This window comes from Mixophyes fleayi, chromosome 1 (genome assembly GCF_038048845.1).
Source record: "Mixophyes fleayi isolate aMixFle1 chromosome 1, aMixFle1.hap1, whole genome shotgun sequence".
Lineage (NCBI taxonomy): Eukaryota > Metazoa > Chordata > Amphibia > Anura > Limnodynastidae > Mixophyes > Mixophyes fleayi.
In genome coordinates, this window is record NC_134402.1 from 69,409,907 (window position 1) to 69,424,873 (window position 14,967).

Consider the following 14,967-nt stretch of genomic DNA (forward strand, 5'->3'; position numbering starts at 1 on the left):
CTACCGGAAGCCATGTTGAATAGCCAGGAGTGTTGGAAATTTCTTAACAAAAGTACCTTTAAGCTGGAAAACCATGTTCATTTCTGGTTGTCTATTGTACTATCCATTGATTATTTACAAACATATGGTTTATTGTTAATTGTAAAGTGTAAAATAGTACATGAAGCTTTTTAAGTGTATTTGACTAGTTCTATTTTGTCTTCAACTTCCACTCATCCTCACTTTTGATGTTGTCAGAAAAAGAAAAACCTATAGCTAGATCATCAGAATGCTCACAGCAGTACAGCAGGAGTATATCAACATATTTGCTGATCTTGTGGAAGGTAGTGACCTGTCCACTCGTTTGATTGTACAAGTGAGGAAAAGGCTGCTTGTGACAGGAGTCAGTGCCAGATCTACCACCTTTGTAGAAGGTGCAGCGGCTACAGGACAAGGAGGTGAGTGTAGGCCTATTGCCACTGGCCCTGCGGACAGACACTGGCATTGCTACCTTCCTCCTGTAAGCGGGGATTCCGGTATCCTGATGACACCTTTGGATACATCCACCACCTGGCCTCTAGCTCTGCGCATGTGCAAGCCTACTCCTCTCTCTTATGACCTTCTACTTGTTCCCCATTGGTCCTGGCATTTTAGAGCACTATTTAAACCTCCCACATCCTCCTGTCTGGTGACTGTTCTTCAAGTTCATTCTTCACTCTCTGCAAGGACCTGGCTCCCTTTGGTCTGATTCTCCTGCTATTGCTCCAGTGGGGACGCTACCTCTCTCAATTCCTCCTGCTGTGCTCTGAGTTACCATCTTCGGATCAGCTATAGTTCTACTCAGCTACTGCCCTTTGAACTGCCTCAGTACCGGTAACTCTAATGCTGTTGCTCTGAGTTACCATCTTTGGATCAGCTATAGTTCTACACCTCTGTTACCTTTATTGATCTGCCACTGTACCAGTGACTCTCCTGCTGGTGCTCTGAGTTACCATCATTGGATGAGCTTTAGTTCTACATCTCTGTTGCCTCTATTTAACTGCCGCTGTCCCAGGGACTCTCCTGCTGCTGCTCTGTGTTACTGTTATCGGGTTAGCTATAGTTCTACTCCTCCATTACTCCTCTGAATTGCCGTCATCACTCCTCCGCGTCTGGCTCCGCCTAGCACTCTGCCCAACACTAATCCAGGGGACCACGACCTGTTTGATAGGGGCAGATAAGTCCATAACCCCCTGTGGGGGTCCCTGGTGACCACCACCTACCTGTTAGATTCCGCGCCCCTGAATGAGCAATATCACCTGGCAGTTACAAGGGATCCACTAATTTTTTGCGGGTTTCGTGACAGCAGGCCAGTGATGCAAGATTTCTTTCTATAGGAGACAAAGTGCATACATTCAACTTGTTAGTACTTCGTGGAGCGGAGTAATGTACACTGGAAACCTATATGATATTTTCAAGTAAGCCTGTGTTCTGGTGCTAGATATGTTATTGTTGGAAAACATTCCCTAATTGTATAGTATTTGCATAAATAGCCTCATAATATTTATGGGTCATGAACAGTTAAAATTTAATAGAACTGTGTTATGACAATGCTCAGTATATAATCTTGGTTATTATAGTGCCAAATGACCACCTTAACCAATACTGAACTGTATTGTGCAGTCTTTTCATTGGAATGCATACAGTATTTTAAGGCTCCTGATAGACCTATTCAAGTCATTATCTGGAATTGATCTGTATAGTCATATTATTGATTTTAGCAACCAAATTAATGCAGTTAACCATGTATAAACTAAGTAAAGGGCTGAGAATGTTCTGCTTTTTAAAAAAAATAATGAGAAACAAATGCACTGAGCCAGCAGAAAAGTGCTCATAGTATTTGTTTCAAAATATAGGCAGCTATATAGATTCAGCATTATGTTTGAAACATTTATTTAGAAGGAAAATATTTTATTTCTAGGTTATTACAAGAAGCAAGTATAAAGTATTCACTGCTGTGGTCAAAAATAAGTTATTTGTGTTCATATGATTAATATTCTCTATGTCTGTTGTTTCCACTATGTATTTTTCCAGATCAGCCATATTAAATATGTATGCACAGAGATCCGCCTTTCATAATTCCTTGCTATTATTTAAAATAAACAGTGGGGGACCTGCAGAGCAACATGTAGTTCTTTGACTCTGCTCCTTGACTCACAATTATGGATTGTAAAGTTGGAACAGCATGAGATTCGGGTCATGCTGAGAGTTAACTTTGACTTTTTCCTACTTTTAATTATTTGTATTATGTATTTTCAGCTAAGCTCTTAAACTAATGATGTATATGTTATATGCATGTATGAAAAAGCCAGTATAGATATTCTTCATTAAAAAAATTTTTATAGACATATTTATTTATATAAAACTACATTGGATCCTCTGTACTCCCCAAATATGTAATTCATACTATTCTAGCTATGACAAGCTGTTCTCTGTATTAAATGTTAATTCTACATATTACAATACATGCTAAGCTGAACATCTGCCCTTCTCATCAGTCCTACATTAAATATAAATATGAATTCAATATGCATTTGAACAGGATCATTGCTATGCTTTTTAACTGGGTTGAGCCTCACCTACACACAGCTTTTGAAGTATTCCCCAAGCAATAGCAGATATTAGACACCTAGCACAATTTGGATAGGTAGGGGAGATACAATAAGGGCATAGTTGTCTACTCTCCTGGAATGTCCGATAGAGCAGGGCAACCTCCCACAGCCTGCCCTCTTCGTTGGTGAAGTGGGTGGGGGCAGGGCTAAACGTGTCATTCTGGGCCGCCCCCTGCTTTGATAGGCTGATATTGGGAACAGTTGACAAAGGGCGGAGCCTAATGACACAATCCGCATGGCCATGCCCCCATGATGCAGCCCCCTCCCGGAAATCATGACCCCAAAGTTTTAACAACTTGTGAAGAAAAGGTTTAATTTATGCAACTTAATTATTAACATTTCTTTTGGAAGGATTGGGATTGGATACCACCGTAAGATATTGGGAAGTATAGATTAATGGCCATAATTACTAGGCAACCTATTAACCGTAATTCTTGGGATTTTATCAGATATGCATTTTTTAAGCTTAAAATTACATTTACAAAGGATCCCTGATTGGCCTACACTGTCCCTGCTCAGCAGCGCTCCTCACATTATAGATTACAGTGATTACTGAAGGAAACTTTCAATACTCTTATCTGTGTATATGACAAAAAGCAGCATTTGTTTTTTCTTTTTACTTTTTCTTGTAGTTTTGGGATACCCGGTTTTCCGATAAGAAATGTGATACTTTACTTATGTTTTATCAGAATCCCTAAGGTGCCCACACTAAATCAATCAGTGGTTGGAGAGCGGAAGTATTTTGTCAATTATGAATTTCAAATAATTAATGTAAGATATTATTATAAGTTTAATAGGAGGGACCTATACAAACTGAGGCCGTAAATCTTGCAATGGAAATGCATATTAATTCTGTTTCATTTCTCATTCACTTTATTTTGTACTGCGACTAAAGTTTGCATGGACTCATGATATTGATTTTTTTATTATTAATGGGCTTTGCACAGAAAGAAGAATGAGGGAACAAAGAGAAAGATTGTGAATGTTCTTCATTTGTCATCCACCTGCAGTTCCTTTTTATATTGTCACAGTTTAATGTAGTTTGAAAATCCGGACACATTTTTAATGGGGTTTAACTAGACATAATCCTATTTATAGTTTCAGTGACTGCATATGTCAATGCCGGAGGAGAATCTGGCATCTATTGCAAAGAGTGCAAACTTCTGGATTAAAGAATATGGAACAAGATTTCAGTTGTGAGAAGAATCTAACCATTTTGCTATAGTTAATTAATGATAGATGGACAGCTTAACTATTAAATTGCAATTCTAGTCAGAAAACTGCTCATGGTACAGAGGAGAGATTAATGCTCTGCTTTTAAGGGGCAAAGAAGATAAAAATATGAATATATGTATTATAATTTATTAGGGAATGAACAGTATTTGGTTATATTCATTAATTTGTTCTTAAGCGATCATAAATTTACAATGGTAATTTCACCAGTGCACTGCAAAAGCAGATGTTATACTTATTAGACAGGAAGACAAAAAGAAAACACTTAGCCTTTTTATTTTTAACCCAGTTGCCAAGTGCTAGAAGTGTGATACGCTAAGATTGGGGTATAACTAGAGCAAAATTTTGAAGAAGCCCCCAATATAGGGAAAACTTACCTCCCCTTTTCTCACCTCACTTCGCTGAGCCATTATCTCTCCTCCACTATGCGATGCTCTGCACTCCAATTCCTGCTCAGAAAGGAATGTAACACCAGAGATCCCTTCTCCTCTGAGTTGTCATTATTATAGTGTATTTAACTAATGTCAGATGACCCAGTTTATTAGCCAATCAGAATGTTCAAATAACAGCCAATCTGATCATCAGAATGTTCAGTAGTACAGAATGTTTCAGGAGATGAGTGTGCTGAACATGTGGCAAGCACTGAGCTGATCGTTTGTATGATGTTAGCTAGAGGTTACATATGGTGCATTGTCATCAGTGTCATGATGCAAGGAAGAGAATGGCACGCAGGAAGCCATTGACTGAGAGAAGCAACAGGTAATTAAAAAAAAAAATAATACTTGTACATTACAAACTTTGGTTTTTATGTAATATTGTGGCCTTTTTTTGGAGGACACTAGCACCACAAGTAATATTAATTTATAAAAATTTAATGCATAACTGCCCAAAAATGGAGCAGAACTTACCTCCATCTCTGGGGATTTTGGCAAACAGAGAAGAACATTATTATGTGGTACACACGTCACATGATAATGATTAATCTCATTACAGTGCGCACACACATTGCCCTGACTCCACTTCTGGTTATTCACCCTGGTGGACAGCCGCGCAAAGCAACAGAAGGGAGGTAGATATGGAGTAAACAGTGGAAATATGCCACTCTTTACTCCATATTTTCCTAAGTACATTGAACCCATTATTTTCATCTTATATTTTTAAATAACTTTCTATGCAAATCAAAGTGAAAACTTTGTACATATACTTTAAATTTGCAAATATAGAAATTTCACTTGGCTCTACCCTTTTTGGACATGGCCACAAGAGAAAACTTGATTGATGATTGCACTGCAGGATTGTTTAAATTGTGGACAAATCACTTGAATTAACTGACAATCAGACACACGATACAGCAGCTTCAGCTCACGCCATCTTTCGCCAACTCAGTGAAAGGAGGTTACCTGGTATGAGGCCTCCAGCACAGGGAGAGAGACATGAGAAAACCTTACTGGAATTTTTTAAAACACACCTGATTAAGCCAAATTAATTTGGGGAGAATGTCCAGATGAGACCATGTGAATGACAAATATTTTCTGTACAGCACTGTGAAATTGGCAGCGCTATATAAATAAATGCTGATGATGAAAACATAATGGTGATGAAATCACAATGTTGAACACAACGTCAGAAATCTGGGTCTCCATCGAAGGTCATGGGTCTTCCAGGAGGACAATGACACAAAACACATTTCAAAAAGCACCCAGCAATGGTTCAAGACAAGATCCTGGAATGTTCTGAAACAGCAGAAATGAGCCCTGAACTAAATACCATAGAACACTTGCAGAGAGGTCTGTTTGGAGAAGACACCTTCACATCTGGGAGTACTGGAGTAGATTACACAGGTCTAAGCTGCCAGTTGAAAGGTGCAGGGAAGCTGTTGATGGCAGTGTAGGAAATCCCTCCGATAAGATGGGCAATTGCAGGTGGTCATCTCGTATACTGTACGGGTGCACAGCATGCAGTGGGTAGTGCAAAGTATAGTGATGACCTTCCAAAATTTACAGTACCTGAAAACTTTTATACAGTAGCTGCACAGGGTCCCTAATTTCCAGCGACAGTCACTAATGGACTTCATCCAACTCCAATAATGTTATGCTTTATACTAGTAGTTTATTAGGAAACGTTTAACCATTGATTTGTAGTCCACAGTTAAGGTGCTGTACATATTTATTTTGATTCATAAAGTAACATCACACAGGACATTCTCAGACACAGATACTGGACCTGATGACGATTTGAATGCAATTTATGAAGTAAAATAGGCAGAAATTGGGTGCAAACAAATATGCAATTTACAAAGCATGCAGAGTCACAGGCATCAATATGTACCGGCAAGTCTGCATGCAAAGTACAATGTGTATGGTGGAGTATGATATGCTTAAAGCTTATGATATGCTAAATGCATAAGATGCTCTTTAAGCATGTTGTGCTGTAGAGCTGGCAGTCATTCTCAAGCTGATGATGATGACTGCCATCTGGGTTGGGTTTTTTTTATATAAAGAAATAATTAAAAGATAAATGTATACCAATCTACTATTCACAAGAAAGGTGTCCTTAACATTTGTTTTACCATAGTTGGCAACAATATAAGTGTTATATGTACAAATTATGCATTTTGGAATGCAATGTATCAAAGCACTGATTCTCAAATTTTACATTGTTTTAAAACTGATTTAGGAATAAAGAAGTGCGATCTGGAGAAATATTGAGCCTTTTTAAGCTTCAAATAGCTAATATGCTTTAATTAACAAAATGTTAAGATAAGACAACATAAGCTGAAAATAAATTAGCACTATAGCTCAAGCGCAGTTGAAGAAAATGTACAACAGACCTCCTCTAAACCCTTTGATTGTAGTTGATCATTGACCTTCTTTTCCAGTTAAGTTAACCCTACTTCTCTCTCAAGTATGTTAGAATTCCCTAACTGCATTAATTCTAGCACTAGTTTTAGGAATCTCTTGCCTGATTTCACCACCCGTGAAGAAGTGTTTCTTCATATTTCCCTTAGGAAATCCATTCTCCAGTTACCGTACTTGACCTCTGGCTGTAACATTTCTCCTTTACTGGATATATGTTTTGCTCGTGGACTTGAATATTTGAGCATTTATTGTACACAATAAAATTCATTAAGCTTGTTAAGGTTCTTTGGCCCTATTCAGTGCTATAAATAATAACACTGACGTTTATACTCTATCTAATGTGATATACGATTATGTAGTAACACTACTGAATACACCAGGTAATCTCAACCAATTTTGGCTTGGCATCTTGACAACAATAAATATTGAAAAAATAAGATTATGGGCCCGATTTAGAGTTAAGCATAAAATTGTGACTTTTGAGAACATGCAAAAATGCGTCCATACACTTACATTTCGATAGCGGCTGATGATGATAAAGCTGAATTTTCTATTACACATTTAGATCTTAAATCTAGTGTATATATTCATTCATCCCAAAATTATGTCTGTCATTATCAACTCGGAAACTTGAATAAAACCTATGGGGAGTGCAAAGACATGTGTCCTTAAAAGCATTAAGGATATGTGTAAGTCAAAATCAGATGCTTCTCTAAAAGACGTGACTGACTTGCGTCTCCACGCCCCTTCTGTACTAAAATTACATGTGAACACCCTTGACCTGCTTCACCATTTATAAGGTATGCTCAACTCAAATTAAGGGCACAAGTGGTGCACATACACAATGCAACAAATTGTATTTAAGGTGCAAATGGACTTATGTCCATCTCTAAATTTGGTGCAAGTGAGGTTTTTAATGAGGCTACTAAAAGCAATGATTGAAACACAACTGAACAATTACATGCTAAATAACAGTTATTGAAGGGACATTATCAGAGTTTTATTTTCTCATTGACATAAATCTGCAGTGAAAGCAGCATGTAGTCAGCAATTAGGTTCTATCTGTCTAGTACAGGTTAGATAATAAAGACAAATGTTTGATTGGTTGTTAGTAGTGCAGATTTGCACCTTTGAGCAGTGTTAATAAATAAACTATTGTTTTGCCAAAGGAAAAAAAGAACCTTTTCTGGTTTCCTCAAAGTTCTGTCCATTTATACTTCTGTTCTCTCTTCCAATTTTCACAGAACAATGAAAATCTTTAATTCAGGATGATTCTTTTCTAGAGTTCCTAATTCGTGGTGCATGTGGATCATGTCCACATTCCTTGTTCCAAAATTATTGAAATCGTACACATGAATGATTTTTGAAAGAGTTCCTGCTCCCCGCCGCTCGTTCCTACCTGTGTCCCGGCCGTTGTCGGGGAAACAGCCGGCACGCCGTTCTAGGTCAGTGCCGCGTTCCGGCAATGCTGAAAGTTGGGCGCGTGCACCCTAACACCTGTGGGGCTAATTAGCTGATTAATCAGTCTACTCTTGGGGGCCAATTACCCTATTCCACATCTCCCTGCTGATTGGTCCTTTTCAGTTTTTAAGGCAGGGAGGGCTTAGCCTCCCTGCCGGTTATAGCATTCCAGTCCTTTACTGTTGCTGACCTGCTGTTGGATTGCTGTCTACCTGATCTTGCGTTGTGACCTATGTCTGTACCTTGGACCTTGCCTGTTTGCTGTTACCATTACCTTTTGGCTTGTATTATGGACTTCGCTGTTTGCCTGTGACCCTGACCTTTTGGCTTGTATTCTGGACTTCTCTGTTTCGCTATGGACCTCTGACCTCGGCCTGCCCCTGACCACCCGCTCAAGTCTGGGCTGGTGCCCCCGGTTCCATCTGCGCTACGGCGATCTTTGATGAGCTTTTACTACTCTGAGCATAAGACCTGAGGGCATATGAGTACCTGTGAGCACATAAAGCTCTACGGGAAAGGCGGCTGCTAAAGGTGAAGATCTCTACTCTAACTGTTCTAAATGCTCATCTTGGTGGTCGTTGTCCGTAACAGTTCCATGGTGAATGTATAATTTACATTGAAAATAAAATTTTCCCTTGTATAAGAATCACCTAATAATATAATATAATGTAATATAATATAGCCAAAATGTTTAGGGATTCTCTTTTGCAGTCTATCCAGTCCTCAAAGAGGGGTGGTATGTGCCAGTATGATATACTGGCACTTCTTCTTCCCAGTTTGTTTGGTCCTGCAAATATGTTCTACAAGCAATGCTTGCAGAGCAAGTTGCATAATATCTACAGATGCTGCTGCAGCAGCTATAGGACCGGGAACTACGCATATACATAGGGGGCGCATTATACATGCATGCCCCCTGACCCCAACTCTCCTCCTCCCCCTTTTTACCTCCATTGGCCAGGGCCAGAAGTGGATAGCATATACTTACCTGTCTGTAGGAGCTGGTGTGGAAGAGCCCTGGCTGTCACTTCTGTGAAGTAAGTCCATCGGATCCATTAACCAGGTAATCTACATACAGAACGGGCTCTTTTGATTTATATAATAAACCTTTATAATAAAGCACATTTAAGGTTATTATACTGCTGTGCTGCATATAAGAAAAACTCTGCTTAATATTAAAATAGCAGCTCATCCAGGAGGTACAGATTCCCAAGTGGTATGTCACAAAGTTGTTTAAATATATAAAAATAATACATATTTTTTAAAGCTGACCAGCTCATCACTTTAGAATTAAATATTACACAAACATATATCACAGTCTGAAAAGAAATTATAATACAAACCAGGCATTCTTAAAATTTGACATCCTGTTAAAAGTGTCCATATCAGGACAAAACTTGATGTTTGATTTTATATTTGCCCTACAGCCAAGTACAGTTCTTTTTTATTTTTATGTTTTTGTAATAGTTTTGTAAAGGCCAGCATTATAAAACTATAAAAATATAATTACATTTCCAATTTCAACATGGAAGACATAAGAAAGAGGTTAAGATACACAAGGGATATACTAGGAAAAAATGTCAATATGAGGAAAAATGTAAATACCAAAAAGGAGACATGTGAGAGATGTGAGAACACAGAGACATGAAGGAGAAATACCGTCATGGACAGGGCCTGATCAACCATTAGGCTGATCAGACTGCAGCCTGTGGGGGCGCAACGCTGAGAGCATGTAAGATTTATTTTTTTTGCATTGATTTTTTTTTATTATTATTATTGATTTTCCTGTACACGGAGCTGCCCCTCACCCCTTCTCCACACTCTCGCTCCCTCCTCCCCTGTCCTCCCCCTCCTCTTTCCTCACTCACTGCCTGTCGGGTGTAATGTCATCATCATGTCCCGACTGTGTCAGTGAGGAGCTGCAGGGAGAGGAGCTGACTGCCGGCGGAAGAGAAGACAGGTAAGTAGATTTGTGTTATGCAGGGGGACAGAGTGTGTGTCTGTTTGTGCAGTGGGACAGAGTGTGTGTCTGTTTGTGCAGGGGGATAGGGTGTGTGTCTGTTTGTGCATGGGGATAGGGTGTGTGTCTGTTTGTGCAGGGGGATAGGGTGTGTGTCTGTTTGTGCAGGGGGACTGTGTGTGTGTTTTATGCAGGGGGACTGTGTGTGTGTTTTATGCAGGGGGACTGTGTGTGTGTTTTATTCAGGGGGACTGTGTGTGTGTTTTATGCAGGGGGACAGAGTGTGTGTGTTTTATGCAGGGGGACAGAGTGTGTGTGTTTTATGCAGGGGGACAAACTGTGTGTCTGTTTGTGCAGGGGGACAGACTGTGTGTCTGTATGTGCAGGGGGACAGAGTGTGTGTGTGTGTGTGTGTGTGTGTGTGTGTGTGTGTGTTAATGCAGGGGGACAGAGTGTGTGTGTCTGTTTATGCAGGGGGACAGTGTGTCTGTGTGTCTGTTTATGCAGAGGGACAGTGCGTGTGTGTGTGTCTGTTAATGCAGGGGGATAGTGTGTGTGTGTATGTTTATGCAGGGGGACAGTGTGTGTGTTTTATGCAGGGGGGCTGTGTGTGTGTTTTATGCAGGGGGACAGAGTGTGTGTTTTATGCAGGGGACAGAGTGTGTTCTGAGTAGAGATGGGTGGGCTCGCTTTCCCAAGATCCGAACCCACCCGAACTTCACCTATCCGAGTACTGAGCCGAGCAGGCTCGGTAATCTGCCGCCCATTCGGAATCGAAATCGAGGCAAAACGTCATTGTGACGTATTCGTATTTCTGAGCTCGGTTCTCACGAGATTTGAAAAAGCATAAATACCCGCCTCCACATCAATCCATCGCCATTTGACAGAGGGAGAGAGCAGGGTTAGGTCACAGGCTGTATTAGAGCAGGGACAGAGCAATAATTGTACACCTTATTCTTTGTATTATTCTTTCATTTCTAATCTATTCAATTCTATTATTAATTCAAATTCTATTAGTAATTGTTAGAGCAGGAAGAGAGGAGGATAGAGGAGGCTTATTTTTCAATATTTTGCAGTCATATTTGTCAGCAGTATCGAATACAATATTTTGCACTACAACTGCTTTGGGGTGTCCAATATTCCTCAGTGTGAAACACTAATTTTTCTGGCTGTCAAAAAAAGTCATATTTGTCGGCAGTATCGATCTAATACAATATTTTACACTACAAGTGCTTTAGAGTGTTCCATATTCCCCAGTGTCAAACACTAATTTTTCTGGCTGTCAAAAGTCATATTTGTCAGCAGTATTTCTACAATTTTTTGCACTACAAGTGCTTTGGGCTCATTAAAATGGATTCAAAGCAGTCCACATATGAGCAGAATCAGCAAGCAGGTGCTGGCACCAGTCCTGATGGTAGTGTTCCCATAACGTCATGTAAAAGTACATAGTCTATTTAAATCAGGGAAAAAAAACACACACCAAAAAAAATTTACAGTGTTGAAGCGAAAAAGAAGTGTAACTGAGGAAAAGTTTCCCAACATACCATTCTACACACGCAGTGGCAAAGAAAGAATGAGGCCTTCGTCTTCTCTATTAGTGGCAGATCAAAAAGTGTTACTGAGCCTTCTTCTTGTACGGTCACTCGTGACCAAGCAAGACCAAGGGCTAGATTTACTATGAGGCGTGTCAGGCTTCAAGCCGCCATGCATCGCGGCGGTTTTCCGGCGTGTTTGCATTGCAAACAGCCGGATTTACTAATGGGCGCATATCAGCTTCAATTTGAAGCCGCCGGCGATGTCACGGCGGGATGTAATGCTCAAAGCCGCCGGCGGCTTTGAATAGAAGATGGCGCTTTTGCTTTAAATGACGGCACTTTTGTGTAAAGGCGGTTTTTTTGAAAATTACACCTGTCTCCTGGCCTGTTACTATTGGCTATTTTCAAAGTCAGGAGATTTGACATCACAAGCCCTATATAAACCACTGGCCTGACACTTTTTTCTCTGATAGGGTTTAGAGGAGTTTTGTGAGAGGAGTTTGGAGGATAGTGGTTTGCTGAGAGTTGGTGAGAGTTGGAGTTTGGTGGATTGGTGGAGCGATATCTGTTTGAAGTGTGAGTAGTCCTGTGGTTTTTTCCTGTTTTGTACATTTATTTTCACATTTATTTTCTCTCTTGTATTTTTTGTATTTGACTTGTCCTTTGTCTGTGTTACTTGTGTGTGACTGTGTGGAGAGTGTGTCTGTAGGTAGTGTAGTTTGTTCTTTGTGTTTGTAAGTCCTTCAGTGTTTTGTGTTTTTCTGTCTTCTGGGTAAAAATGTCCAGAGATAGGAGGGGAGAACAGGCTGAGGAGAGGGAGATGGAGGTTGAGGGGTCAGAGGAGGGAGAGGGAGAGGTTGAGGAGACAGGACAGGGCAGGAAGACCAAGACAGGGAGGAATGTGCGCTTCTCACATGATGAGAATTGTGTGTTGGTGCACAACATCATTCCCTGCTACGAGGTCATCCTAGGGAACCTGGCAGCCCGGACTCCTCTAAGGCGGCGTCACCAACTGTGGGGGAGAGTCTGTGAGGCCGTGAACGCGGTGGGCCCACTGAAGCGGACAGTGGCACACTGCCGCAAGCGCTTCTCTGATATTAAGAGGAGGCTTAAAGAGAAGATGGCCCAGGAAAGGAGGTCGACAAGGCGCACGGGTGGTGGCCCCCCACTTCGTATGGAGTACACCACATACGAGGAGGAGCTGCGCCAGATAATGCCGGCTGAAATTGTAGAGGGCATAAATGTCCAGGACACCGACTCGCCCTCTTTTGGCCAAGTAGTTGGTGAGTTATTTGTTTTTTTTACCCTAACAGTATTTTAACTGCTTTTCTCTTTTTAAAACTGCTTTTCTCTTTTTAAAACTGCTTTTCTCTTTTTAAAACTGCTTTTCTCTTTGCAAACGTTTTTTCTTAATTTTTTGTTTTTGTTTTTCAAAGTGTATTTTTGCCTCTAATAGTTTGTAAAGGTTTTTTTTTCTCATAGAAAAAAAAAAAAATTGCAAACACATTTGTGCAATAAACAGTATATTTAGAAATTGTTTTTTTCTGGAAATACATTGTATGCTTTTTCTAATACATCCAGAATCGCCAGGACCGCTGTTCAGTCCCAGTGCCAGACCTACACCTCCACCTTCAGCGAGAGATTCGGGCACAGACGAGCAAGCAGGTGCGTGATTTCTGTTTAGGAGAGAAATAATGGAGTTACTTGATTTTCTGTGGAAATGTTGCGGTCAATGTTGTTTTTTTTCCCTTTTTATTGCGTGCAATGAGAAGTTAGGGCTACATTTTACTAAACTGATATGTTGCCTATAGAAACCCATCAGAATATACCTTTACTTTATTTATTGCATTCAACAAAATGACTGCTAAAATCTGATTGGTTGCTATAGGCAACATCTCCACTTTTTATAGCATGCAGTTTAGTCAAAATAACCCAGCATGTACTACACAGTCCAAATGATAATGGGTATTAAAAGGATAATAAGTGCATCCGTAAGCAGGTAGCATAGGACTAGAAATCAGGAATGCAAACATTGTGAAAGAATCTGTAGTTGCTAAAGAATATTCTTTCCTATCCAGTGTTCAGAATGCAATATACAAACATATTATATCCTATATACTTACCGTCATTTTTCATACACAGGGCCCTCTTCATACCAGCCACCTCAGGCGGAGTCCCTGGAAATGTCCCCTGAGCCAGAGGATCTAACGACCATCACCCTGGTAACAGTGGATGCCCCTGTGTCTGGCCTCCAGGAAGTTTCACCTGGCCCTGCTGAACCATCACACCACCAACCTGCACCTGAAACTATGGACCCAGCCAGAGAAATGGCGCTGTCTATTGGCGCATTCCAGCAGCAACAGACATTGTTCATGGACAGGCAAACTCGCCACATGGCACAAATTGCGGCCCAGTTGAGGCGATTACACCGCTCCACTAGCCAAATCCCTGCTGCAATAAACCGGCTGGCAAGCGCTTTGGAGCAGACAAATGTGCAGCTGGCCCAAATGTCTGGGTCTGTGGACGCCATGCATTCCTCCGTTCGTGAGGGGAATGCCAATGTTATCCGGCTGGCAGGCCAACTCCAGCAGGAACTGATTGCCCGCTTGCCGGCCCCTTTTTCATCGGCCTCCACCAGTACTGCTAGTACGCCGACCAGATCAACATATAGCACTCCTCCAAGGAGAGGTGCTCGCACCAGGGGTGGGCGAGGGAGGGGAGAGAGTGGCACCAAGCATAGCGATATGCCTGCAAAAAGGCATCGCTAGCACAATGTTTGTTATTGCTTAATATTTTGTCAAGTTTCTATAACCATTATACGTTATTATTTATTGTGTTCTGCAATAAATGCAGTTAAATTTCTATTGTGTCAGTCTTTCTTTTCTGCACATTAAACAAGAGTATACTGATTTTTTAACAACTATGCACTAATTTCACTTAAACATTGACCTCTGACTGTCACATTCCAGGGATGTTCATATTTACCACATGAGGAGTACACACTATCCTGTTTTTAAAGGTTCCAATTTACAAAAATTTAAAAATAAAATACTAAAATTGCACTCACATAAAACACATTTTTGAGCAAAAAATGTTTTTCATACTATGTACTTACACGTAAAGTAGTTTGCAATTAGACGGTCTCTAATCTCCCTTCCGCCCTCTGCACATCACCATGTGACACGGACCCCTTCTTCTTCAATGTCTACTGCAATAATCGGTGGGGTAAGTTGATGTATTGCTAGATTATGTATCAAACAGCCAGCCAGGATAATTTCAGACCCCTTTTCAGG

General features: G+C 40.5%; 1 protein-coding gene across 1 annotated transcript; it reads left to right on the forward strand.

Moving 5' to 3' along the window:
* Positions 1–268: 268 nt before the first annotated feature.
* LOC142101466 (uncharacterized) lies at positions 269–14,442 on the forward strand. Its single transcript, XM_075186212.1, has 3 exons — positions 269–437; positions 13,256–13,339; positions 13,817–14,442. The coding sequence occupies exons 1-3, from the start codon at positions 269–271 to the stop codon at positions 14,440–14,442; spliced, it is 879 nt and encodes a 292-aa protein (XP_075042313.1).
* The last annotated feature ends 525 nt before the right edge of the window (positions 14,443–14,967 follow it).

Coding starts and splice junctions, on each gene's coding strand:
- LOC142101466 (XM_075186212.1), top strand. CDS start 269: ATGCTCACAGCAGTACAGCAGGAGTATATCAACATATTTGCTGATCTT. Junction 438..13,255: donor AGCGGCTACAGGACAAGGAG/GTGAGTGTAGGC, acceptor TAATACATCCAG/AATCGCCAGGACCGCTGTTC. Junction 13,340..13,816: donor GGGCACAGACGAGCAAGCAG/GTGCGTGATTTC, acceptor TTTCATACACAG/GGCCCTCTTCATACCAGCCA.